Genomic DNA, 25,580 nt, shown 5'->3' on the forward strand with positions numbered 1-25,580 from the left:
AAGCTCAACATGAGGCGGCCACACAGCCCAGAAACCAACCGTGTCCTGGGCGGCATCCAGAGCAGTGGGGCCAGCAGGGAGGGAGGGGATTCTGCCCCTCTGCTCTGCTCTGCTGAGACCCCACCTGGAATACTGTGTCCAGGTCTGCAGCACAGGAAGGACATGGAGGTGTTGGAGAGAGCCCAGAGGAGGCCACAGAGGTGATCTGAAGGCTGGAGCACCTCCCGTGTGAGGACAGGCTGAGAGAGTTGGGAGTGTTCAGCCTGGAGAAGAGAAGACTCTGCAAAGACTTTAGAGCAGCTTCCAGCGCTGAAACTGCCTCCAGGAAAGCTGGGGAGGGGCTCTGGATCAGACAGTGCAGGGAAAGGAAAAGGGGGAACAGTTTTCAGCTGGAAGAGGGGAGATTGAGGTGAGATCTTAGAAAGACTGTTTTGCTGTGAGGGTGGGGAGGCCCTGGCCCAGGTTGCCCAGAGCAGTGGTGGCTGCCCCATCCCTGGAGGGGTTCCAGGCCAGGTTGGATGGGGCTTGGAGCCCCTGACCCAGAGGGAGGTGTCCCTGCCCATGGCAGGGGGTGGAACTGGATGGACTTTGAGGTCACTTCCATCCCAAAGCATCCCATGAAGCTATGATCCTACATGTCGGATGCACTGGAAACTGAAAACTGGAACTGGTGCAGGGCTACCTCTGCTGTGCGAAGAAAGCCGGAAAGTGTCTGAGACTGGTGTATGTTCAATCAGAAACTGAACAAAACCTGACCACAGCCTTCTCTGTCTTCTGTAGGAAAGGAACAGCCGCTGTCACAGCTGCCTTGCAGCCAGCCAGCAGAGGGCTTTTTTTCATTTGAAATTGAAAACTGAAAAATTTTCTTAAAAGAAATATTTTCAACAAATCTTGATTCAGAAATGCCACAGTGGTGCCACACAGATTCTACAGTGTCCTTCAGGTGCTCATTCTCCTCTGTAGATTGGCCTCCTCAGTAGATGCCTCCTCCTCTGGTGTCACAGGTCTAATGACACAGAACCGTAGATGTTTCCCGGAGTGGTGTCAGTGGAAACATTTCTGGTCATGGAGTGTGAGTCATTGCCAGCCACTGTACGGCAGACTGCATCCCTCAGAGAGCATAAAATTAGTTGTGATGAAAGAGAAATCCCTTCTGATGTGAGTGAGAGGGCTCAGGTCACAGCAACGTAAGACGGAAAAGGTGGATGAACCCTGCTCACACCAAGCACCACATCCCAACCCACCCCGTTCCTCCCCAGGGCTGCAGGATCTGAGCCTGGAGGGCTGAAGGAGGGGAAAATGGGAGTGAAGAAACCCATTTCTCCCCATTTTATACTGTAGGGGGTACATAGGGCCCTCAGTGATGACCCCCAGGGTGACAGGAGGTTATTTATCCATTTATTTGAGGAAATGAATGCTTGGGTTTATAAAGACCTATACCGTAGAATGAGTCTTCTCCTACCCACAGCAGAAAGAGGTGAATGTCTGTTTCCCTAGGAGCCCATGCACACTTTTGTAGGAGACTCCAAGAGCGTACACGGCTTTTATCAGCAGGAGGTCATATGTTCTGCCGGTACAACTGCATCCAGTTCTAACCTTGCGGATGCCACACGGTTACCCCCGGTTTGCCTTCTGCACACCCGCAGTCACAGGATTTGATCTGCACCTGCACCTGCAGCACCGAGGAGGTGACAGAGACCACCACCATCCTCCTCCCTTGCCTCCCTCTGCAGGTCCAACTGGCAGCTGAGTGACAAATACGTTCAGGGAAACATTTGGGCAGAGTTTGGATGTCTCTAGGCAAGACTGATTAGCAAGGAAGTCACAGTGCATCCTAGGGAAGGACGGGACCACTTCACAGCCTGCTAGCAGGGATATTTTTGAAAGACTACGTCAGGCCAAGCCCCTTGCAGCTCCCTCTTTTCAGTTTTGCCAGCAAAACATTTCCAGTAGAAAATCACGGAATAGATTAATATTTTTTTTTTTGCTGTCCAATTTAATATCAAATTTCCAGCACCTTTTGCTTTGCTTTGCTTTGGTGGCTCCTGGCTGCAATGGAGCAACCTGGAGGATGGTAAGGCTCAGACCCTGCTCAGTTCAAGGAGACAGGGCTGACTCAGGCGGTTCTTCTGGAAATGAATACAATTTCATTAACAAATGCTCCAACATCATCTTCTGTCCCTAGGAAAAGCCTTGTGATGCCCTCATTTGGGTTGAGTTTTCAGTAAAACGGGATTAAGTAGGGTTCCCTTCTAACTCCGAGAGAGGAAATTGTGATTGTTGGCATCAGTGAGACTTCAGAGCTGGGCTGGGGTGAGAGGTCCAAGCTGTCCCTTTTACCAAGGTTAGAGTTGGGCTCCCAGCTGGGCCAGAGCCACAGCAGCAGCTCCAGAGCAGAAGTGGAGAAGACTTGGCTTCCAGTTCCAGATGTGTTGGTGAGCTCTGAGGCGTTGCTCTGTGGCAGTTTCGGGTCTCTTGGTGCACAGGATCTAACAATGAGCTGGGCATGGACACAGGCCGGCTGCCGAGCATCAGGCAGAGCCTGGTCCCACAGCACCCATCACCCATACTGCCTTTCATCTCCCCACCCCACAAATGCCATCTCTTTTTTTAATTACCAAAGTAGCATAAATGCACTAAGCGCAGAGCAATGGCTCTCGATCCAGACTTGGCTTGCCATTTTCTGCTTCCAGGTCTAAAGAAGGCTTTGTTTCCATGAAACCTCTCTTGCATTTTCCAGCTATACCAGTTGGTCAGGTAGCTGTTAGTACCTCTCCTCACACGCCTTTCTTCCTCTGCCAGGATTGCTGTTGGGTGTGTGAGTTCCCTCTGGGGATAGCGTGTGCGGTGAGATCCCAGGACGCTGTTTCGGCATGGCTTCCGCTTGGGCAGCGAGCTTGGAGGGACAAGATCATAGCCAAAACCCTTTGCCTCCAGTAGAGGAGCAGATTGGGCCATGGCAGCATCCTTGGATCTCACTACACGCAGTCTCCCGTCACCTATGAGAGCACAGTCGCTTGAGTTGGCCAAGACAGAGGGTTGCTTCCCAGGGCTACACCAGTCAGGAGCCCATCCTGAGGGCCACAGGGTGAGGACAAGCAGTCAGCCAGTCCTGAAACCACGTTAGTCTGCAGCTGCTCCATCAAATTAAGCCTAGAAAACAAAAAAAAGTGGGTGGAAAAGGCTCTGCGTGTTGTGAAACTGCTCAGGTCATGGAGGGGGTAGTCCTGGCTCCAGTTAGCGAGATGATGATGGGGATGTGGAGTCAGGTGGAAGGACGAAGACTTGGCATCTGTGCTTGCTAAAGCAGTTGATGTGTATTTTCCAGCTCACAGCCACCTCTGATCTGACCCTAATTTTGGAAAGAGTTTTCATACTGAGCCTTAAATTCATTGTGAAGGAGCTGCTGGATGTTGTGGCAACCTGGGCACTAACGACCATGCTAGAAATAAGTGTTCCATCAGTTGCCATCTGCCCTAACCCTCTCTGACCAGGGACAAAAGTGAGCAGTTCAGCTCAGCATCCCCAAACTGGCCAAAGGAGGGCATGTTATGCCCAGAGCAATCCATCTCTCCTGCCGGTTTGGAGCCCAAACCCACCTCCCTGTCATGGCTCTCATTTGCAGGGTCACCTGAGTCACCTGAGTCTGCCGCAGGAAGTCATAGAATCGTAGAACTCTTTGGGTTGGAAAGGACCTTTACAGGTCACCCAGTCCAACCCCCTGCAGGAGCAGGGACAGCTTTAACTAGATCAAATTGCTCAGAGCCCCATCCAACTCAACCTTGGAATCCTGCAAGAGCCAGCTGCATGGGGCCACCTTTTTCTGTCCCTGAAGAAATGCAGTGTTTTTCTGGGAAGACTGAGCTCTGTTGGAGACTGCACACCTCTTGTTGCCATTTCCTTACAGCTCTGGTTCCTGTCTGGGACTTTCCTCAGTGTTTATAGTATTTCCTGTACCCTACAAGCTCTCTACAGAGAGACAGGGCAGTGCTGCAACCCCCTTGTGGCACGGGTTTGGAACCATGGGTCATAGAATCATTGAATCATCAAATCAGTAGGTTTGAAAAGATCTTTGAGATCATCAAGATCAATCATACCTGTTCACCAGTTCCCTGAGCACCTCATCCACCCATCTTTTAAATGCCCCCAGGGATGGGGACTCCACCTCACTGGGCATCCTGTTCCAAATCCTGTAATCCCTCTGGATGCCCTGGGGACATGGCCAAGGTGCTGCTCCATCCACCAAGATCACCTTGGGGGATGCTGAGTCTCAGCGTTTCCTGCAGTGCAGCCAGGCAGAAGACCCAATGTGGTGCAAATTGTCACCAGTTCTCCCTTCCAGCCCTGCTCTAGGGATGAGCTGGGACATTCCCAGCTGCTTCCTCTCAACCAGCTGCAGTTTGGGAGCTGTGATATAGAAAACAATAGGACTAGGATGGAAGCGTGAGGTGTTTGTCCTGAAAGATGGGTTCATCTCATACTCTCCAGAAACATTGCCCAAATTAAGCCCTGACATGGAGCTGCCCCATTTCCCAATGCTCCAGTGCCTGTGATGGAGCAGCCGGCGGGAGAGTTGCTGCATGGGTGAGGAAGCTCTGAAGGTTTTCCCAAAACCAGAGGAGAAGGAGATGTGTGGGAATCCAGCAGACAGCCATCTCCACAGTGGGAGTCAAGCCTACGCTGCTTGGGAGGCTGGGACATCTCTGGAGCTCGATGAGGGCTGCGGTGAATGGGAGGGGATGAGGTGGCCCAGGCACGGTGCCAAGGGTCTCATCAGAGCTTGTGGGGCACCAAGGACACCAATCAGCAGCCTGGGAGGCTGGAACAGACGAGCCCAAAGCAAGTTTTAACCCAGGACGTGCTTCTGGCCTGAGCACTGGCACGAGGACACTGAAGGGTGGCAGGAAAGGACCAGGACATCTTCCCCAGTAGGCTGTGGACCAGCACCTGCCCCTGGCCAATGCTCCCCCAGTGATGAGCCCACACGGCAGTCTGCCCAAGAGACTGTCCTTTAATACACGTACAGCCACACGGGTACATCTCAGGATGCTCCTGCCAGAGGATGGGGGAGTGGGAGGACCAGCAACCATCTCCAGGGCCTCTCTGCAGCAGTGGGAGTGAAGCAATGGCCAGTGGCCCCTTGGAGACAGCATGGCCCATGCAGGTGATACCAGGGACTGGCTGCGCTGGGGGTGCGAGGGAGCAGGGCTGATGGCAGTGCTGAAAGAAAGAAGCTCAGATCTCCTTCCCACACAGTTGTCCACGTGTTATCAGCTCAGTAGTGGATTTGGGACAAGGGCGTAAAGAGCATGGAGGGGCAGCGAGGGGAGGGAGGCAGGCAGCAGGAGTGAGGAGGCTCTTCTTCCCGATGCTCCTGTGGGAAAGAAACAGAGCAGTGGGGCAGAAAAGGAGTTTCCAAGCTGCTCTCAGCAGACTGAAGTCGGTGCTGGCGATGCCCGTGTTGTGCAGGATGAGGGTGGTGTGGGCAGTTGACCTCAGAGAGCTGGGGAGGATGAGCTGGGAGAGGAGGAAAGCTGCTGGCAGGGACTCCCTGGTGAGGATGTGTGGGACAGGCATTGTCCCAAGCGTGGGGTGGGAGATGGGGCACGTGGTGCCTTTTTCTGTACTGAGTGAGGGCGGCTTCTGCATTGGCCCAGCGACGAGCACAGAGCAGGGATGCTGCAGGCAGCAATGGGACATCGTGGGGCAAGGAGGAGTGGTCCCCTACCTCTCACTGGCCCGTGGGGGACTTGGCAGCGTCAAACATCTTCTTTCGCCCCTCCATGCCCGACATGGCCTCCACGTTCTTGCGCCAGTCACCCACTTCCACCGGGCGCTCCTGCCGGGAGGGATGGGGACAGCGGTTGCAGAGGTCGTGTGATGGGTCGGGTGGCAGCCCCACACTGTCCCACCCCACGACACAGAGCCCTCAGCCCCTGCGCGCAGGCAGCACCGGGAAGGCGGATGCCCTGCTGCCAGCACCCTCTCCCTCGGAACCAGCTCCGCTGCGTGTCCCTGCGCACAGATCTGACCAAGAAGACGGCAAACAGCATCTGATCTCTGCAAGGAGGTGTGGGCCCATGTGGAAACCCATCCAAAGTCTGGCTAAGTTGCATTAATGCACTAGAAGGCAAAACAAAATGCCTTTAGGAGGAAGAAACCAACACCTGTGACTCACTCTGAATTTACACTGGGGCAAATGCAAGAAAAAACACTTTCTGTGTAGATCTTGCAGCCCGCATAAAACCCATTTCTACCTTCTCCAGGCTTTTGGAAGGGACTGGGACTGCTGGTGTGACAGTAAGAGCTGCTTTTGGAACAGCAAGGGGAGATGACGGCAGCTCTGGGAGCATGCCCAGGTGTCTGCTCTGCCCACCCACAAGCACTCATAGGCTATGAGCCGTGCCCCAAAATCATCTCACAGCATCTAAATTAAACTCAAATCTATTCACCACCTGGTGCTGAGAACTGCAAACACTGTTTTCTGGCTAAAGGTCTGAAAATGGGCTATAGTAGCAACAGGGGGAGAGAGGAAAAGTCATCAAAAATTGAGATTCCCATCCAATGTGCTGAGCTTGGACAAAAGGGTAAGACCCAGGAAAGCGGCACCACTCTTGCCATTGGGGTACCTGCACGCTCTGGCAGGTTTGAGCTTCACTCTCCAGCCAAGTATTGAGGCTTTCCCCTCTCACCTCTCTGCAAAGCAAGTATGAACTGGGATGTTTATCCGAGGCCAAGCATGCTCTCTGGACCTGCTCTGTGTTATCTCATCGGGGTCTGGGGGCTTCCTGGGTGTTTTCTGGGTGTGATTGCACCAAACAGGAGTTCTTCTGGATCCCCAGAAGACCAAAGACCAAACTCTCTGCAAGTGCAGCTCAGCAGATGTGCTGAAGGTGCCCGAGCAGGAAGACCCTCACATGCTCTAGGAGGGAAGAGCACCATGGGCACAATCCTAAACCCCAGTTATTATAATCCATCAGTTACCTAGCCAGGTCAAACTGCTCCCATGTGGTCCCACAACATTCCACAGTGGGCAGCACCTTGCCCCGTGCTTTCTCTGAGGCTTACAAGGGACGAGGACAACACACAGTCTTCACAGGGGACCCTAGAGAAGGGCAAGGGCATCCCTAGGAGGTGTGTCCATCTCTGGCCTCTAGAAGAGTGACCTACCTTCTCCGTGTCCTCCTTCTTGACAGACTTCAGGTTGGCTCTCAGATCCATGGACACCTTGTGCTTGGAGCCCAGCAGAGCCCTCAGCATGGCATCGGCGGAGACACGGACTCGACGCAGTGGGGGTCGCTTGAACTTTCCTCTGAGATCAAGCACCTTGATTTTCAGATCTTTAATCTGAGGGTTGTAGAAAGGAGGAGGATTGGGAAGTCATCACTTGGCTACCGTGCACAAAAATCTCCCATGTGAAACAGGAATCTCTGCGAACACCAAGCCCCAGAGGAGTCTGTGCCTCTCCTGCAGCCACGAGGACCACCTTCACCAAGGGACTGCACAGAGCTGTTGTCTGTGCCTGGCCCCAGCCGGCTGGGAGGGATGCTGTTCCACAAGAAGGAACTCTCACGAGGGGTGACCAGGAGAGAGAGGAGGTTGCCTGTGAACCCAGCAGGCAGTTTGAGTTCCCTGAGGAAGGGAAGAACCTTGTGCTGAGAGATGACTTGCAGAGCAAATACCAACCCTTAGATAGACCTGGAGCATGTCTTACATCCAAGCTCAGCCCAGTCCATGGCAGACACTCAGTGAGGACCAAGCTACCATCCGGGAGGGAGTTAACGTAGAAGCAAACAGCCCATCCTGCCTCCTACCTCCCGAGTGTTATGGTTGCATTTCGCTTCAATGTCATATCTCTCTTCATCCACAATTTCAACCTTCTCGTGCAGCTCCCTGCACAGGTCCTGGGGGCCAAACACAACAGGAGAGCGGTGAGCAATGCCTCTCCTTGCTCCCAAGGAAGTCCCTCCACCCTCGGGCCTGAGCAATACCTGGAGCTGGCTCAAGGAAAGCCCCGTGGTGTTCAGTGGTGTGACCCGCTCAGCCAGGTATCTTTCCTTCTCCGCCTGCTTGTCCACAATCTCCTGTTCCCATTCCTCCTTCGCTTTTGCCAGCATCAAACTCTAAGAGCAAAAGTAAATGGCAGAAGTGTGAACAGACCAGCTCCTCTGTTCCCCATAGGCCTCGTCGCGCAACATCTGTAGATGGGACAGTCCTGTCTGCCTCCCAAACCTCCTCCCTGATGTAGCCGTCCTCTCAAACCACCGTGTTGCTACAGCATACATCAAAAAATCCCTGCACCTTTATGTGGTGACCCTGAAGGCAGGGGGAACATCACGGCCAGAGGTTCCGTGGGCTGCGGGGGCGGTGGTCCTGATGGATGCTGACGCTGGCACTTTGTTTGCTCTGCTGTGGTAGCAAATGATTTTCCCCAAGCCACAACCCAGGGACCTCCCAAGATTGTGTGGCAGAGCTGATGGTGCACAAACACAAGGTCTGTGGCTTTAGAGCTGAAGGCGCTGGAGTCTCTCCCCACCTTAGCAAAAGTGGAGATGAGGAGAGGTTTGTTTGGTGCATGGACCACAAAGCCCACATGAGTGAGGATTTGGGGGAAGACAAGGGATGGGAACGGGAGCTGCTCCCCAGGGCCCATGCTTCTGCCGTGCCTCATCGCTGCGTCCCACCGACCACGCACTTCAACCCTGGCTCCTTTTCCCCAGCAAGACAAAGCCCAGGGAGTTTCCAGCCCTCAGGACTCACCTTCAACAAGAGTTTGCGTGAGGCTGAGATCTTGGATTTTCTCTAGGGGAAAGGGGAAGGGGAAAAAAAAAAAAACATTTGAAAACAAACTCACAGCAGATGCAGAGTAACATCAGGATCACGCCCCAAAGGAAAGGCACTTACCTCCCTGCTGGCAGGTGTGAATTCAGGGAGGAGCAATAAAGAATGAGAAAAGAGCACAGTGAAAAACAGCCAAAAAAAGAGGTGACAGTCAAGAAAAACATCTCACGATTGCAATTGTTTGCCATATTTCTGTATTTAACAGATGCCACCCCCAAGTGAGCCCGCTCCGAGATGCTGATGCTCCCTGGGAAGGCAGTGGGCACTCAGGGCCACTGCTCAGAAAGCCAAAGTGCCACTCCAGCACCGCACACGAGCTGTCACGGTGGCCATCGTGCTGCCCTCAACTCGGTCGCTGTGGTTCAGGCCACAATACCCTTATTCGCGTGCGCCTCGCACTACTGGGGGTGGGCACACTTGGAAATTGGATCCTGTTCAGCTTTGCAGAGCTGGGGCACCTCTGTGTCGTTGCTTCATGAAAGCCTGCACGGAGGTTTCTCCCTTCTGTTCACACCAGGGAATGTGTTATGTTTGTACGATCTGCTACGAGAGCCTCATGGCAAAGCGAGTGGTGCTGCCCAACTGAGATCTGTATTTCAGGGTCTGGGGAAGGTCCGAGATGTGAATCAGGACATTGAAATCATGGGGAATTTTTATTTAAAGACAGTTTTTTTTAAAGGGGAACGATAGAATCAACACTCCAAGCCCCATCCAACCTGGCCTGGAACCCCTCCAGGGATGGGGCAGCCCCCACTGCTCTGGGCAACCTGGGCCAGGGCCTCACCACCCTCACAGGGAAACATTTCTTCCTAAGATCTCATCCCAGTCTCCCCTCTTTCACCTGAAAACCCTTCCTCCTCATCCTATCCCTTCACTCCCTGATCCAGAGCCCCTCCCCAGCTTTCCTGCAGCCCCTTTCAGCACTGGAAGCTGCTTTAAGGTCTCCCCAGAGTCTTCTCTTCTCCAGGCTGAAGGACCCCAACTCTCTCAGCCTGTCCTCACAGCAGAGGGGCTCCAGCCCTCGAGCCATCTCCGTGGCCTCCTCTGGAATGGTGCAGAGGTCTTGAGCACGGGTCAGGTTTGCAGCTGAACAGCCCCCAAAACCAGATAAGCTCAGCTGGCAGAAGGAGCCAGGGGAGGATTTAGTGAAACCTGAGGGAAACTCGTGACACTTACGGCTCTGGCATCGCGGCAGCGCGCTGTGTGCCTGAAAAAAAGAAGGTAAAGAGGCTGAAACAAAAGAGCAAATCCTGAATCCACCAAAGCCCAGAAAGCAGTGGTGGGATGATCCTGAAGTCCGATGCTGCCCCGTTCTGTCAGTGGAGGGAAGCAACTCCGCAGCCTCACCACCCAAATCACCGAGAGGAACCCGCCATGCTCGAAGGAAAACTTATCTCGGGCAAGCTCCAACCTGCCTCCAGCCAGCCCTGCAGGACTCGGTCTCCTGCTCCTCTGGGGTTTTCCCAGAGCTGCTCCTCTGCCAGCTGCCTCACACACCCTAGTTTGGGGTGAGGGCACGGAGGCGAGAGTGGCTGGAAAGCTCAGGAGAAACAGGGCGCCTCGGGATCCCCCACACTGTGTCGGCACAGGGAGTCCTGTCCTGTGGTTCCCCATGGGGAATCACAAGGGTGATGAAGCCATAACCTACCTCGGGAGTGATGGAGCGAGGGGCAACAAGGTACAGCCCAGCGGCTGGGCGGATTCCTTCAGCAGCCACGTCCCTGGTGAAATACTCAGTTTCATATTTTAAATTTGCTTGGTAACCCTATGCCCTGGCAGCTGCTTCAAACGCTCGGCCTCACAGCTCTGCCGCTAACACTTCCCTCTCTTACCAAGAAGCCTGGACACCGCGTAAGCCCAAGAAATAGAAAAACGTATGGGAAAACGCTAATCAATTTTCTTTTTTTTCTCTTTCCAACAAGGTGTACCAAACTGATGCCATATTTCAGATGGGAAAAGCATTTTCCAGTGGTGGATTTAGTCCTCTTCCTTCAAACTGAAACAGCAAAGCTGGGATTTTTTGCCTCAATCCCTTTGCATTCCCCCTAAATTTGGAAACTGTTTTAAACACCCAGGATTCCGGCTGAGGGGGAAGGAAAAGGGAACAACTCTGGACTCAAAGAGCTGCTTCCAGGCATGTGTGGAGCCTCTGCCAAACAAAAGCACACAGTGCACCTCCTGCCCCCATCCGCTGTCCCTGTCCTGTCCCCATCCCCCCTGCTGCCTCACCAGGAAGAATGGAATTTGGGAGGCAAGTGTGATAAAATCCCAACAGGAATTATCTCCTCCAGAACCTGTCCTGGATTTAGAATGAAAAATCCCTGGAACAGGAACTTTTTTCTCCCAGAACATCAGTCCACCGCAGCCAGAGCCACCAGTTCTGTGCCTTTCTGGAGGATTTGGGTGATCCAGCAAACTTCCCGGAGGACTTGCAGGATTGGCAGCTCCTCTTGCCCGAAACCATTGCACGGAGCAGGTTGGGTCCCAGCTACTGTCCCCAAATTTATTTCAGGGAAGGCAGAAAAGCCTTCAGCTCTCAGGAGATGAGCAAGGGCTAAACGAAGCCCCTCAGCGTCGCCCGCACTCCCTGTCGAAGCAAAGCCCGACATCCCTGGAAGGTGGAACCCACACCACACCTCAGGCTGACGACCCCTACCAAGGTCATTCAATTTTTAGGGCGAGGTAGTGCTAAATTGACTTCCCAGAGCAGAGCTGGGACTCAGCTACGCTGGTAAGACATCCCCAGGAATCTTGTGCAGGGACTTCTGGATTCCAGCTGGATCTGCAGCATCCACAAGAGACTTTGCTCTCTGATGGGGATGAGAGGACCTGGACAAGATAATTCTGCCTATTTCTGCTAATTTTGCATGCTGCCAGCCATGAAAATATTCAAAATAATATTAAAAGATTATTAAACCATTATATCATGGAAATCCTTAAAAGAAAGTAACCCATAAACTGAAACACAGTCAATTCTGACACTCTCCCACACCACAGGGGGTTGGAAACACACCACGAACACACGCGCGGTGGACACAATGCCTCACGCACTCTACTCAAACCTTCACGTCCCTGGTCACACTGCGAGCAGTCAGGATAGGACACATGGGCAAATGTTCCCCAAAATGGTCCTGTCTGACAATTTTCAGAAAAAATCAAGCCAACCTCAGCTCCAAAGCACAGTTGGGCTTTTCTGCTGTGTTTCTCCCCATTGCAGTCTCACCAACCCTATCTCTAAGAGCTGAGACAACGTCTGAGCAACCTCAGAGAGGGAGAGAAGTGCAGACAAATTCCTGTGCTGGGGGCTCCTCTGGGCCACACCAACACACGCAGACCCCACGGGTCTCACTCGTGTCCCCACGAGCGCACGCAGAGCCACGGGTACGGGGGCTCCAGCGGCAGTGCCTTACCTAGGGCTGGGCAGGAGGGAGGTGATGCCTGGCGTCTGCAGAGCCGCACACTGCCGGGGGCCGGCGGTGGAGGGGGAGTTTGGAATCGCAGCCCGACTGCAAGTGGTCAGTAAAAATAGCACAAATCCCCTCTTGTGCATGCACGTTTGCAGTGAGCCCCGGTGCCCCATGACGCGATGCACACACCTGGGGCACCGTCTGGAATGCGGGGCGACACACACGCATCGCTCACATGTGTTGGTGCCCCCATGTTGGGTTGCAGCTGTGACTCCCCACGATTTAGTCAATCCTCATGCTGCTTGGGGGTGAATTCCCCTCCTGGGCAGCACGCACAGCCCGAAGACTCACATGCGAGCTGGGGGGGAGCACGTGAACGTGCCGGGTCCGGCTGAGCATCATGCAACAGCGATGACCGTGCCGATGGTTGAATTCTTCACGGCTCATCTGCCTTGGTCCTCTCCAATGTAGCCCAACATCAGAGATGCCAAAAAAGCCCTGACTCTGCAAGGAGGCAGAAACCAAGAACTGAAACACCGCAGTGCATTTACTGCACAGAAAATATCTTTTTTTTTCTTTATTTCTTTTTTTTCTTTTCTTTTTATTTCTTTTCTTTCAGAAAGTCTTTGAAGGGGAGGTGGGGGCTGTAAGCAGCCTGGAGAGCTGATGAAGTGCAGATCCCCATGCACAGTGGTGCACACATGCTCTGCAATGCTGCGAGCATGGTTGATGTCCCCATAGAGCACCGGGCTCCCTGGAGCCACCAGAGCTACCAGAGCAGGAGGGCAAAGCCACCCTGGGCCAGGACAGGGCACATTGTTGAGGGATGATGGGGTAAATCAGCAAAGGTGGGGTTACAGCATCAGGCCAGATGATCATTTGTGGCCAAGAATGGGGCAGTTCCTTCTCTGAGGAGCAGGGCCTCCAGACTCTCCCAGTAGAGTACAGCAGCTTGGGATGCTCAAGCAACTTGGGTGGTGAGACACTGGCCCAGGGTTCCCAGAGCAGTGGTGGCTGCCCCATCCCTGGAAGCGTTCAAGGCCAGGTTGGATGGGGCTTGGAGCCCCTGAGCCAGTGGATCCATGGCAGGGGGTGGGACTGGATGGGCTCTGAGCTCCCTTCTAACCCAAACTGTTCTGTGACTCTATGAACTTTCAGCCCCACGCAAGCCCTGATGTTTCCCCCTTGAAATCTCTGAAAAGCAGCAAAAGAGCTGCTGTTTCTCCTCCCTGCGCCCCGCAAAGCTCCTTGCCCGGTGCCCCTGTGAGGGGAGGCTTCACGTAGCAGAGGACCCCAGGGGCAGGTGGCACCTGTTCCCTAGGATATTTTTAGGGCCAAGTTTAGGAGCAAACAATTCCCAGCGTGCAGTCCAGCAGGGATAATGCCCGGTATTTTAATCCTGAGGTTATTATGGTGGTGGAGGGACATGCAGCTGCATGCACGGGGTAGAGCTCCACGGTGGGGAGCAAAGGGACCCTCTCTGTCCTGCAAAGCAGGGGGTGCATGGTCACCTTCCACAGCTCCTACGCCCTGCCTGGACGCCGACTGGGAGCTGTGCCCTGGTGGGGGGCGATGCAGCAGCCCCCAGCCCAGCACGAGGTCAGTGTCGGAGGCAATGGCTGCGGCAGCCCCATCCTTGTTTGACCCCCTGCACCCACCCAACTCAGGGGCCCCTCCAAGGGCATCTGCTGTTCCCTGGCTCTAAGCGCCAGCGGATCTCCTCCCAGCCACCAAGGAGGAGGTTTTATACCATCCGTTTAGACCTTTATAAGGCAAAAGCCCCCGTGAGGCCATGCCTCCTGCATCTTTCCTCCCAGCTGCCTTGGGATTGTTTTCAGAGCACAGAGGAGCCAAAATTAGCCGGTGACAAAGGCTCTGCATTCCCCACCGCTGTGCCCCAGGGACCTGAGCAGCCTCTGCTGCCCAGGCAGCGGGCAGGGCTGCCTCAGATGCTGTTTGCTCTGGTCTCAGGTTTCATCCTCTGCTGGGACATGGAGTGAGGAGGAGGAAGGAGGAGGTGAGGGGTAGGCTTGTGGGACCCCTCAGTTTGGGGCTTCAGCATCATTTCCAAGCCCTGGTGCTGCCGTGCTGGGGGTGGACTGGCAGGAGTCCAGGTTCCAACCCAATCTCCTCTCCAGACATGATGAAGACACTTAAAGGGTCTCCATCCCCATCTCACAAACCACAACGAGCTGCCTCAAGATGAGGGGTTTCATTAGGTACCACCTGAGGTTGTGGGCTCCCCTCTGAGCTGCTGGCAGGTGGAAGGGGACAGGCAGGAGATCTGTGGGGCAGAGGAGTGTTGAGGCCAAATTCAAAGCAAAATAATGTCCCCCCCATTCCTAGGAGCCACGGATTCAAATGAATGCTTCCCTGTGGGCTGCACCGGAGGGGATGGATGCCAACAGAAAGTTCACAGAGAACTGTATGGGGAAGCCAGACCCATCTAGGACCAGGTCACCAGGGACAGTCTGCTCGTCCCTTGCATCCCAGAGGCTCTTCATGTCACCTGTGTTTGGTCGCTCATGAACAGACAAGCTTGCACTTATTTAGATGGAAGTGGGTGGTTTCTCCCTCCCTCATGATATGTTGAGTCCCTTTAGGGTGTTGGTGGTTCCTCATCATTAGGTACCAGCCCCACAAGCATGGCAGGGGCTACCACAGCTGCCCTCTGGCTTCAGGTGAGATGCACAGGGGTCACAATGGTCCCTGGCTCCTTGGGATGATGGACCTCCAAATTCTAAGGCATCTGACTGCTGTAGTAGTTTGGTTGCCCCAGGTGGATCCTGTTTCCCCGAGGAAGCAGACTTGCAGTGGTCCTGAGGGTTTCCTCTCCCTCCTCAAAGCCCTGGAGCCATCCCACTCATCCTATCCTTGCCCTCTTCCATGCACTGTTCTCATTTCATCAACCCGATAACATTCACAAAGACAACGGTCTTCCCAGGGCATCCAGCACAGAGTTAGAAACAACAGCTGAGCCTCTGTTGTCCTTTGGGACCTCACCCTCCAAATCCATCCTTCACATCCCTTAGCTTCCATGCTCAGAGCCAGCCCCAAATGCTGGGGTGGATGGCAGGAGTCCACCAGCTGCCTCAGTTTTCTCACCGGGCTGGGACAGAGGATACTCCACAGGCTCACCACAGGGTGGGAGAAGGTTTTCCCACTGTGGAACAGCTCAGAGAAACAGGGTAATTGAGGTCACCTACAAGCGAGGTGATCGCAAGGTTGCAGGACTGCAGTGTCGCGTTGCAAAGAAGTCGTGAAGGTCCACGTGCCTTGTCCCACTGAAATTGTCCCTGTCTGAGTGTTTCTCCTGCAGATCATTAAACAGCTCTCACCCCTCATAAAGCGCCAGAAGTGGAAGTGGAGCAGAACCATGATGGTCCTCCACAATCTGAGCTGGGAACAACCAAGGTCCCGGGTCAGACTCCAAACATGACCTATGGAGCTGGAAGACCTCTCCCAGCTCAGGTCTCTGCTGTGCCAATCTTCACTCCTCTTCATCAACCCCACCAGGACAACCACATCCCCCACCACACGGTGAGGCAGAGGCTCCTCATCCATTTGGGATCTGGTACTGCATGTGCCGGGCTTCCAGGTTGAGCACAGCTTCTCCTGCAGCTGAAGAGCCCCATCTTCTCCAGCCACAGCCTCCTGCTCTGGGAGCCCCTACCTGGCTTGCGCTTGGCACCTGTGTCCAGCCTCTCCATCCGCAAGCACGAGGCTCACGCTTCTGAATTTGCGTGGCTGCAGGCAGTAAATCCGTCGGGAAGCATCTGTGGAGCTGGATCCAAAATCAGGACAACCTTCATGAAATGGGAAAAACGCCTTCCACTTCTAGAAATATTCTGGGACGAGTTATTTTTCTCAGGTTAAACAACTTAGGGAAACTTGAAATGTTTGCCCAGACGGGGCAGGCGCCTCTCAAAGCTATCGGGTTCTCTAGGATCAGCATACACTTTATTAAACAGGAGGATTTAGCTCTTTGGAAGAGTGGAAAGTCATTATTAAAATGGAGATGAGCCACCCACCAAAGACTTTAAGCTTCCCATGGTTTTGCCAAGTGACACAGGAAACCTTCCCAGTGTTGATCTTGTTGACTCTTATAAACAAGAGGAGGACGTGAGTTCTTCTGTTCTTCTTTAATGGGCTGACACAATTCAACAGCCATGTCAGTTTTCAATCTCCTAAAAACCAGACTGCTTTTCAGCCTAAGGCAAAATATTTCACAGCAGAAAAAAAAAAAAAAAAAAGAGGGCTGTTACAAATAATCCAAAATTTCCGGCCCAGGTGAGGACCCTGACATGTGTTTTGGACATTTTCAGGGTATTTCCAGGCCCTCCCATCTGCCTCTGAGATCTGCGTCTCAGCATCCCTCTTCTCAGCAAGGCTGGGCTGAGCCCCTGCCACCACCAGGGCAGCTGGGTGGCTCCTGCTCAGGGACAGTGGTGATGGGCACAGTCTTGTATTAAGCTCCGTTGCTGCCCTCTGCAGCTCCAGCAATGCCTGGCCGCTATTTTTGTTCCTTCATGCGGTGCCCGGCGGGTTGGTGAGCTCCTTCCCTCAGCCCCAGCTCCACTGGTGGGTGATGCTCGCAACCACGTTCATCATCCACCGCCCACTCCACATCTCTGGGACATCCTCTCCAAGACACAACATCAGGATGTTGGAAGTAGGGAATGAACACGTGCAGTCCCTGCAATCCACACCCGGACAAAGATGATCCAAGGGCTGGAGCACCTCCCGTAAAAGGACAGGTTGGGAGAGTTGGCGTCGTTCAGCCTGGAGAAGAGAAGGCTATGGGGAGACCTTAGAGCAGATTCCAGTGCTGAAAGGGGGTCCAGGAAAGCTGGGGAGGGGCTCTGGAACAGGGACTGCAGGGAGAAGACAAAGGGGAATGATTTTCAGGTGAAAGATGGGAGATTGGGATGAGATCTTTCTTAGGAGGAAATGCTTTGCTGTGAGGGTGGGGAGGCCCTGGCCCAGGTTGCCCAGAGCAGTGGTGGCTGCCCCATCCCTGGAGGTGTTCAAGGCCAGGTTGGATGGGGCTTGGAGCCCCTGATCCAGTGGGAGGTGTTCCTGCCCATGGCAGGGGGTGGAGCTGGATGGGAAATGAGGTCCCCTTTGACTAAAACCGCCTTATGATTCTGTGACTCCCCCTCCAAGGATCCCAAGCTCTGCATTACAGATCACAGCATTTCTTCCTACACCCAACCACAAGAGGACTCCATTGAAGGGGGCCAAGCCCACCACAGCGGTGGTGTGGACATCCCAACCATTTCATTATATTCCAATATAATTACAATAATACATTATAATTATATTATAATAATGATCAACAATGAAACGATCTCTGGTGCATCTGAAGGAAGATGGACACTTGACACAGAACTAAAAAATAAATACTACTGGCTGCAAACGTGATTTTTTTTTTCCTTTTCATATTTATCTGAGGAAAAACCACCCACAAACTACAGATATTCACAGGAGAAGTGGGGCACTGCCAGCATCTCTGGAAGGCATCTGATGATGAAGGTACACATGGTCTCACCTGCCAAAGATCATTGACCCTGTCATGCTGCAAACTCCTGTCTCAGCACCGTGACCCTCACCACCTTCGCCGGATGCCAGGGAGGTCCAGCCAGTCCCAAACTGATCCCAAAGCCAGGGCTGGGATTTCATCAGTTGGTTAAAAGGGCCCTGAATCTCCCCCTGCCACCTTCCGTGCCCCCAACCTCCTCCTCGCAGTGCAGCACGAAGGATGCCAGCCCAAGCACCCATGGGTGCCGGCAGCCCCCAGCCCGCACGGAGGGTCCGAGGCATCCTCGAGCACTGTGGGGAGGGTCAGTGGAGCGGGGGCACTGTGGGGTTGGGAGCAGCAGAGCTGGACTTTCAGGCTCCTGCCTTTGAACTCAGACAGCTCCGGGGCACCTCACTCCATTGTGGGGCTCACGCTCAGCCCCAGGTCTGCTTGGTGCCCCCAGCATGGGGGTCCCCCAGAGCCAGCCCCTCCTCCCAGGGGGAGCTGCTGTGCTGGAGGGGGGCTGCGAGGCCACATGCCTACCACCTCCACCCCCAGCTGTGCCTCAGTTTCCCCATCTCCAGGAGCACTAAAAACGCTTCCCATGTGTCCTTCCCCTGCCTTTTGGGATGGCTGGAAGCACCCTGCAAGCTCCTTGCATCCCTAACCGTGCGAATTGTCATCTAGAAATCCTTTCATGGTGCCTGGCTTCCTGCAGTGCTCCCAGGGCCCTTCTCCCCACACCCCTGCACACCCGGCTGCTCTCCAAGCTCCTGCCTGCAGGAGATTTTCTCTGGGGTAAAATTAACCCATTTCACCCAACTTCGCCCGTCAGTGCTGAGCTCCAGCCCGCAGCGCTGTGGCACCGCGTCCCTGGCGACGGGGGATGCACCAAACACCGTCCCCGCTCTTCTCGACGGCCAAGTCTCTCGGCTCTTTATTTGCTTCTGAGTCTTGGGATGACCTTTTCCTCTGTGTGAAACATTCAGCCCTCCCAGGAGCTGGGTGAAGCCATCCTGCCTCCCACCCTCACGCCAGGCTCGGCTCTCACCCCTGTGCCGGGGTCGGGCTGAGAATCCCCCACCGAGGACGCATCCGGCAGGTTTGGGGGTCTTCACAGAAGAAACTCCCAAACCTGGAGTGTCCACTGTTCAGGCAGGGCACCAGCTGTGTTTTGGTCTGCAGAGTTATGAGAAGCTCAGAATGGGGCTGGAAAACCTTGGCTTTCCCCATGCCCGGCCCTGAAAGGCCACCGCAGCGATTTGTCTCCCCTTCCTCTATGGACCACCTGAATTCCTCCCCAGCTCACGGGTACCACGACCCCTCTGCTGCCCCATCTGTTGGTGCACAGTGGATGTGTCCATGGCCAGGGCTGGCACTTATACGTGCTCATCAACCATTTTCCTCCCCAGTTGCTTGCTGGCATTTGGAGAACAGAAAACACCTATTTACAGTGAATGAGAGGGCAGAAAAGAAGGATTCAAATCACCCAAAACCAGCTCGAAATTTGGAAGCCTTTGGAAAACCCCTCACCTTGGGTGCTCCCCACCCCTAGGTGCTGCTCTGCCACAGCACAGGCTTGGGAGACTTGCAGGACTTGGAATGAGCCTCACAGAATCCCTTGACTCTGAGAGATAGGTGGGGATTAAGAATCCCCAAGATAGAGATCCTTGCCATGGGAATGCTGTGTGAGCACCAGCACCTTCCTCCAACCACTCACAACGCCATTCCCTCCCAAAATGTGTGTGGGGACATGGTCCATGCCTGGAGCAGCTCCCTGTGGGCAGGTCCCACATCCCTGGAGCCCACCTCGTCTGGGTCACTGGGATCCTGCAGATCCGAGCGGGCTTTGGACACTGCCCTATCTTGGACCCCCAGCCTGTCTCCACTAGCAAGCAGAGCAGTTCCTCTGCAAATGAAGCTCTGGGGACCAGGAATGGCCATGCAGGACTCCTTGGGTGGAAAAACTCCAAAATGTTTATGCCCAGGCTGTTTGGAAAAAGCTTGGCCCTGCACGGTGAGGAGATTCCAGCCATGCCACCATCCCAAAGCCACCTCAGAACCGCCCTGGCACTGGGACAGGGCCCCGTGGGCTCTTGCAGAGGCTCAGGCAGGGTTCAGCTGCCGCAGCCCGGGGGACAGGGCACCGTGCTCCCCGATTCCCACACAGCCGGGCAATCTCTGGAAGGATCTGCAGCCTCCGGCCGCAGGGCTGGGGCTCAGGCTCTGGCTTGCAGAGCCCGGTGGCTCGAGGCGCTGGCGTCTGTGCTGCCTGTCGAGGCAGAGCCATCCCTTCCCTTGCCCCGATCCTGCGGAGCCAGGCAGCGCTGCTCTCGGGTCGCCTGCCCACAAACCACCGTGGGAATCCTGAGGGACGCAGGTGCAGCGCAACAAGTGACGGGAGAGGCGTGGGGAGGCAGCAGGGACTCTGGAGCCGGGCTGTGGGATGCTGGCAGGTTTGGGGGGACACCAGCTACCAGTGAAGCTCGGTGCAGGATTTGTGCTCTCCCATACCCTGCAGGGTCCCACAAATCAAAGCAGCAATGGGGTAAAGCAGCAGAAAGTCCTGTTTGGGGACACTTTGGATACAGGGATTTGGGGTCCCCATTGCTGTCCCCAGAATTCCCCCTTAGCCCGAGGACAGTGTGGGGCAGGACAGTGTCCAGCAGCACGGCCGAGTGCAGTGCCTGGAGGAGTCCCAGCAGCTCCCCAGCCCCTTCTCAACGTGGGGGCTGAGGCAGAGCCGTGTCCCCAGCCATGTCCGTGTGTCCCAGTGTCACTGGCATCCAGGCAGAGGTCACAACCACACCGCTTCCTTCAGGCTCAACCTCATCCGTCCCGTCTTGTCCTGCAGGAGAGGCCCAGGGGTCTCCACCAAGGTCCTGGCCATGTCAGCTGAAGCGCGGTGGGCCCCCAGGCAGGGATGTGACCTCCTGCAATGTCCAGAGCTCCAGTGGTGGCCCTGACTGTGTCCTTTGCCCCACCGTGCCAGGGACGTGTCCGGACCCCTGCAGCTCTGCCAGTCCGGCTCCTGCGGTGCCGCTGTCCTGCCCCAGGACGGGGGAAGCCGGCGCCTGCACCGACTTCCTCAGGGCCACTGTCCCCATCCCCAGGCTGCAGACGGCAGCGGTCTCACTTGCCCGCTGGGATCCCATTCTCCCCACCGCCTGACGAGCTGAGGGCCATCCCCATCCTGCTGTTGGGGTGCTGTGCGTCCACAGGCTGCCTCACCGGGGCTGTGTCGAACTGCACCGCTGCGGAGACAAGGCACTCGTTACCCACCCAGGCAGTGCTGGACGTGGGGCAGGATCCAGCCATGGTCCTCACCACCACCCCGTGCAGAAGATGGCAAAGAGCCTCATCACCCTCCAGACCACCAAGAGAGAGGCAGGGTGTTAAAAGTCCCTCTTCGGGGATGCAGGGAGGTGAAACCCAGTGGGAGATTTGAAGGGCTCAGCCAGTGCGGGCAAACACAGGACCACCACCCTACCGACCCATTCCCACCCATGGGACCCCCTCCAGGATTCCCATGGAGAAGCCAGGTTGGATGGGTCTTTGATCACCCTGATCCAGTGGGAGGTGTCCCTGTTCATGGCAGGGGTTGAAATGGATGATCTTTGGGTTTCTTTCCAACCCAAACCATTCCGTGATTCTATGATTCTAAGCCAAACCTCTTGGAGATGGGACCCAGGGGCTGGGGACCTCATCCTCCAGTCAGCTCTGCACCCTGACGTGGGGTAGGGGGTCCGGTACCTGCTCGGCAGCTGTGCCGGGCACGGACGATCTGGATCGCCTGCTGGTTCTTGAAGCGTACGAGGCCCATGGTGATCTCGGCATTCCAGCCTGGGTCCTCCTGAGCGCAGCGGAAGTCGATCTCGTGGCTGTCGTCCATCACCACCGTGAAGTAGATGTGCCGCTCCTTCCACTCCACGCACTCCACTGCCTTCATGCGTGCAAAGCTCAGCTCCTTGCGCCGCGAGCCCTTGGGCTCAAAGAGCTGCAGCCCCTTCTCCGTCAGCAGGCACCGCTTCTTCTTCCAGAGCTGCAGCAGCCCCCCGCTGCGCTTCTCCAGCACCCCCTCCCTCAGCACCTTCTCGGGGGTCATAGCGGCTCCTCAGATCCTCAGCCCCTCGAGCCGATGCAGCCGCGCATCGCCCGCCGAGGGATTTCCAGCCCCTCCACGTCGAAGCCGGGCCCCGGGACCCCAGCCCCGGTGGGCACAGCACCCTTGGCTCGGGGCTCTCAGAGGGGGTGAGCTTTGGGATGCCCCATGCCGGCCGTGCCCCAGCTCCGCTCGGCGCAGCGTGTGGGATCCCCGGCGCCTCGTGCCCCAGGAGCTGTCGCTACATGCCCAGCCGCTCTCCCACTCGCATTCCTGCGCCTCGCCTGGCCCCTCCTGCCGGGCAGGCACCCTGCACGCCCAGGCGAAGCCCGGCCGGGTCCCCCTGCCCCGGGAGGTGCTTGCGGCGTGCCCGCGGGCTGGCGCTGCCCTCGGTACCCCGGTGGGAACGGGGGGTGGGCACGGGCAAGCTGTTACATTTGCAGTGCCAGCTGTTGGAGGTGCAGGACCTGCTCTTGGGGTGCAGTGCCAGCTGTTAGGGGTGCAATGCCAGCTACTGGGGTGCAAGACCCACTGTTGGGGTGCAATGCCAGCTGTTAGAGGTACAGGACCTGCTGTTGGGGTGCAGTGCCAGCTGTTGGGGTGCAGTACCAGCTGTTGGGGGTGCAGGACCCACAGTTGGGGGTACAGGACCCGCTGTTGGGGTGCAGTGCGTGCTGTTAGGGGTGCAGTACCAGCTGTTGGGGGTGCTGGACCCACAGTTGGCGGTACAGGACCCGCTGTTGGGGTGCAGTTCCAGCTGTTGGGGTGCAGGGCCAGATGTTGAGGGTCAGTGCCAGCTGCTAGGTGTGCAATTCCAGCTGTTGGGGTGTGAGGACAGATTTTGGGGTGCGCTGCCAGATATTAGGGTGCAGGGCCAGATGTTGGGGATACATGACCCACTGTTGGGGTGCAGTGCTAGCTGTTAGGGATGCAGTTCCAGCTGTTGGGGGTGCTGGGCCAGTTGCTGGGTACAGTTCCAAATGTTGGGGTGCAGGGCCAGCTGTTGGGGTGCAGGGCCAGCTGTTAGGGGTGCAGTGCCAAATGTTGGGGTGCAGGGCCAGCTGGGCCCGGGGGCTCGGGGGGCAATGCTAGCTGGGGCAGGGTGCTGTGGGGAGCAGTGCCGGACAGGAAGGCAAAAGCGGACTCGGTGCCACGCAGGGCAGGGGGGGATGGGGTTCAACACCCGCCAAGGCAGCGGTTATGGGGTGCAGCAGCCCGTGGGTGTAGCACCAACGATGCGGGGGCTGTGGGGAACCCTGGGAGGAGGCCCATGAAGGGGGGCAACCCTCGAGCCCTCCCTCCCACCCCCCTGCAGCCGAGGCTGCTGGCCCAGCACACAGAGCTCCTCAAGCCCCCTGCGAGAGGGATTTGAAGCCCCCGCCCCACAGGGAGAACCAGCATCCCCAGCTCTGTGTGACCTGTGCATGGCACAGCCCGGTCCTGTCTGAGTCCTCCCTCCCCTACAGCAAAACACCCGTCTCCTTTCCAGACGGTCTCGTTCCCGGACACGGCAGCGGCGTCTGTTCCCGTGCCAGCGCCTGGCACCGCGAGCTCCATGGTGCCACGCCGGGCTGCCAGCGGGGACAGCTGGGGGCTCCTGCTGGCCGTGGGCTGGTGATGGCCACAGCCTGCCGGGTGGCTGGATGCACCGCCCCAGAGATGCTGAAGGTCCTTTTACCCTGGCAGGGTCTGAGAGGGGAAAAAAAATCCCCCCTGGGGACACGCGGGGGTCTCTGTTTGGGGTTGGTAGCCCGCAGGGCAGCTTGTGGCTCGCTGACACACTGCCGTTCCGGTGCCCACCACCCAGTTCCCCCTGTTCACGCCCCCACAGACCCCAGCCCAGTGCCCCCAGCTCAGCCCCGCTTGCCCCGGCCCCTCCATCGCCCCGTCCCTGCTGGGGGCATCGCCCGCAGCCGGCGTGGCCGGGGGGGCAAGTCTGCAGCGCTGATGAGATGCACCTCATTATCCCTCATTAAGAGGGCAGGGCAGCGGGTGCCGGAGCCAGGAACTCGTTCTTGCTCCCCGAGGCCAACTTCTCCACCTCTCCACGCTGGCAGAGTTCCCACGTGTCCCAGGAGACCCAGGTTCATGACGTCAAGTGGCCCCGGTTGCCCTGCGGCTCTCGCCGCGTTGGGTCAGGCACAGGGCAGCCGCAGAGGTCACCCCTAGCGCCCCAGCACTGCAGGGGGGCAGAGCAGATGGACAGGATCCCCCAGGTGGAGCATCCAAGGCTCTTTCCCACACATGGCTGAAGCTCAGCTCCAGGGACGCTGAGCCCTGGAAACTTTGGGGCGTGTGGTTTTGTGAATGTCACTTCCAGCTCCGCTCCGGCAAGCTGGGATGTCTGTGGGCACTTTTGCTCCACCAGCCGGTGTGTTCTGCTTCCTCACCACCTCGGGGAGAGCCGAGGGCTGCCAACCCCAGCTCTGATGCTCACTGCGTCTCCGCGCTCCAGCCGCCAAGGGAAGGTCATTTTCCCATGGCCATGGGAACTTAAAGGAACTTTGACAAACTCTTTTTCTGCTTCTCTTGCCCCAGCCGGCGGTTCCCAGACCTGGAGGATCAGAGGCTGTCACGGCAGCTCCTGCCCTCCAGCAAATCCAACAGGAAGCACTGCCAGGCTGCCGGCAAGGAAAAAAAGGGCTTCCATGGGTCCCCGTGTGCATCCCATCCCCAGAGAGCCTGAACTGGTGGGTAATGGGGACTGCTGGGGCTCAGGGTTCAGGAGGGGCAAAGTCCTGCCCCAGGCTGGTTCATTCCTCCAAAAGCACCAGGATGTGGCAGTGGTGGTGTGGCATCCCTTGCCACAGGATCTTCCGGCACCACTGTCCATGTTGCTCAGAGAGGTCCCATCACCACCACACTCCAGTGCATCCCTGAGCCAACCCCCTCCGTCATCTCTTCAGAGTCAGGTATGGGTGCCACCACCCCTTCCCAAGGGCTGGCGGCCGCCGTGCCGGCAGCGGAGAGCTATGGGTGCTGCTGGGTGCAACTCGGCTCTGCTGCCTCCAAAGGGAGTTGGACAACGCTTGGGTGCAGGTGTCCAGACGTGTCCAGCGTGGAGCCACGTCCAACCACGGGGAGCAGCAACCAGCAGATGGTAGCAGATGGTCACAGCCATCCCTCTGCAGACTGGGCAGCGATGCCCAGAACGCTCCTCTAATCCCACACAGCTTCTCCTCAGCCTTTCCCCACCTCCGTGCCCTGTGCCTGGAGGTGCAGCCCCAGCAACGCCTGTCCCGGGTCCCCTTGCCAACACAGTGGATGTGGGCTCCTGTCACCCCCTCAGCCGCTCTCAGGAGAACAGTGCAGCTTCAACTGCAAACCTTCAGGGCAAGGTCCCTGTCCCAGGACGTCACAGCCCTTTGGGGCTGAAAGCTCAGCAGGGACCCCCCAGCCTGGAGAAGAGAAGAGTCGAGGAGACTGAGCTCCAGTTTTCCACTGCCCAGAGAAGGGTTGTGGAGAAGGGAGACACAGCAGTGCATGGCAGGACAAGAGACAACGGGCACAGGTGCCACAAGGGAAACCCTGATGTACATAAGGAAAACAATCTCCTCTGCCTGCACAGTGCATGGATGTGACAAGAACCATAGTGGTGGCACCTCCATCCTTTCCAAACTCAACAGGGACACTGGAGGGTCTGATCAACCTGATCTTTGGAGCAAGCTCTGCTTTAAGCAGGAGGTTAGACTCAAGTCATTTGCAGGAT

At 56.3% G+C, this 25,580-nt stretch overlaps 2 protein-coding genes across 2 annotated transcripts; both read right to left on the reverse strand.

Moving 5' to 3' along the window:
* Positions 1–6,913: 6,913 nt before the first annotated feature.
* TNNI1 (troponin I1, slow skeletal type) lies at positions 6,914–12,292 on the reverse strand. Its single transcript, XM_054088005.1, has 8 exons — positions 12,252–12,292; positions 10,490–10,562; positions 10,018–10,048; positions 8,761–8,802; positions 7,992–8,123; positions 7,815–7,904; positions 7,171–7,347; positions 6,914–6,922 (listed from the first exon to the last, which is right to left on the reverse strand). Exons 5-8 carry the CDS (start codon positions 8,115–8,117, stop codon positions 6,914–6,916), a joined length of 402 nt encoding a protein of 133 aa, XP_053943980.1. The 5' UTR covers positions 8,118–8,123; positions 8,761–8,802; positions 10,018–10,048; positions 10,490–10,562; positions 12,252–12,292.
* Positions 12,293–16,568: 4,276 nt separating this feature from the next.
* Positions 16,569–22,150, reverse strand: PHLDA3 (pleckstrin homology like domain family A member 3). The gene is made up of 2 exons (XM_009560618.2): positions 21,523–22,150; positions 16,569–21,023 (listed from the first exon to the last, which is right to left on the reverse strand). Exons 1-2 carry the CDS (start codon positions 21,872–21,874, stop codon positions 20,902–20,904), a joined length of 474 nt encoding a protein of 157 aa, XP_009558913.2. The 5' UTR covers positions 21,875–22,150; the 3' UTR covers positions 16,569–20,901.
* Positions 22,151–25,580: the final 3,430 nt, after the last annotated feature.

Source organism: Cuculus canorus, chromosome 24 (genome assembly GCF_017976375.1).
Source record: "Cuculus canorus isolate bCucCan1 chromosome 24, bCucCan1.pri, whole genome shotgun sequence".
Lineage (NCBI taxonomy): Eukaryota > Metazoa > Chordata > Aves > Cuculiformes > Cuculidae > Cuculus > Cuculus canorus.

Coding starts and splice junctions, on each gene's coding strand:
- TNNI1 (XM_054088005.1), bottom strand. CDS start 8,117: ATGCTGGCAAAAGCGAAGGAGGAATGGGAACAGGAGATTGTGGACAAG. Junction 7,905..7,991: donor TTTCCTTGAGCCAGCTCCAG/GTATTGCTCAGG, acceptor TTTGGCCCCCAG/GACCTGTGCAGGGAGCTGCA. Junction 7,348..7,814: donor GCAACCATAACACTCGGGAG/GTAGGAGGCAGG, acceptor TACAACCCTCAG/ATTAAAGATCTGAAAATCAA.
- PHLDA3 (XM_009560618.2), bottom strand. CDS start 21,874: ATGACCCCCGAGAAGGTGCTGAGGGAGGGGGTGCTGGAGAAGCGCAGC. Junction 21,024..21,522: donor CCGGCACAGCTGCCGAGCAG/GTACCGGACCCC, acceptor TTGTCTCCGCAG/CGGTGCAGTTCGACACAGCC.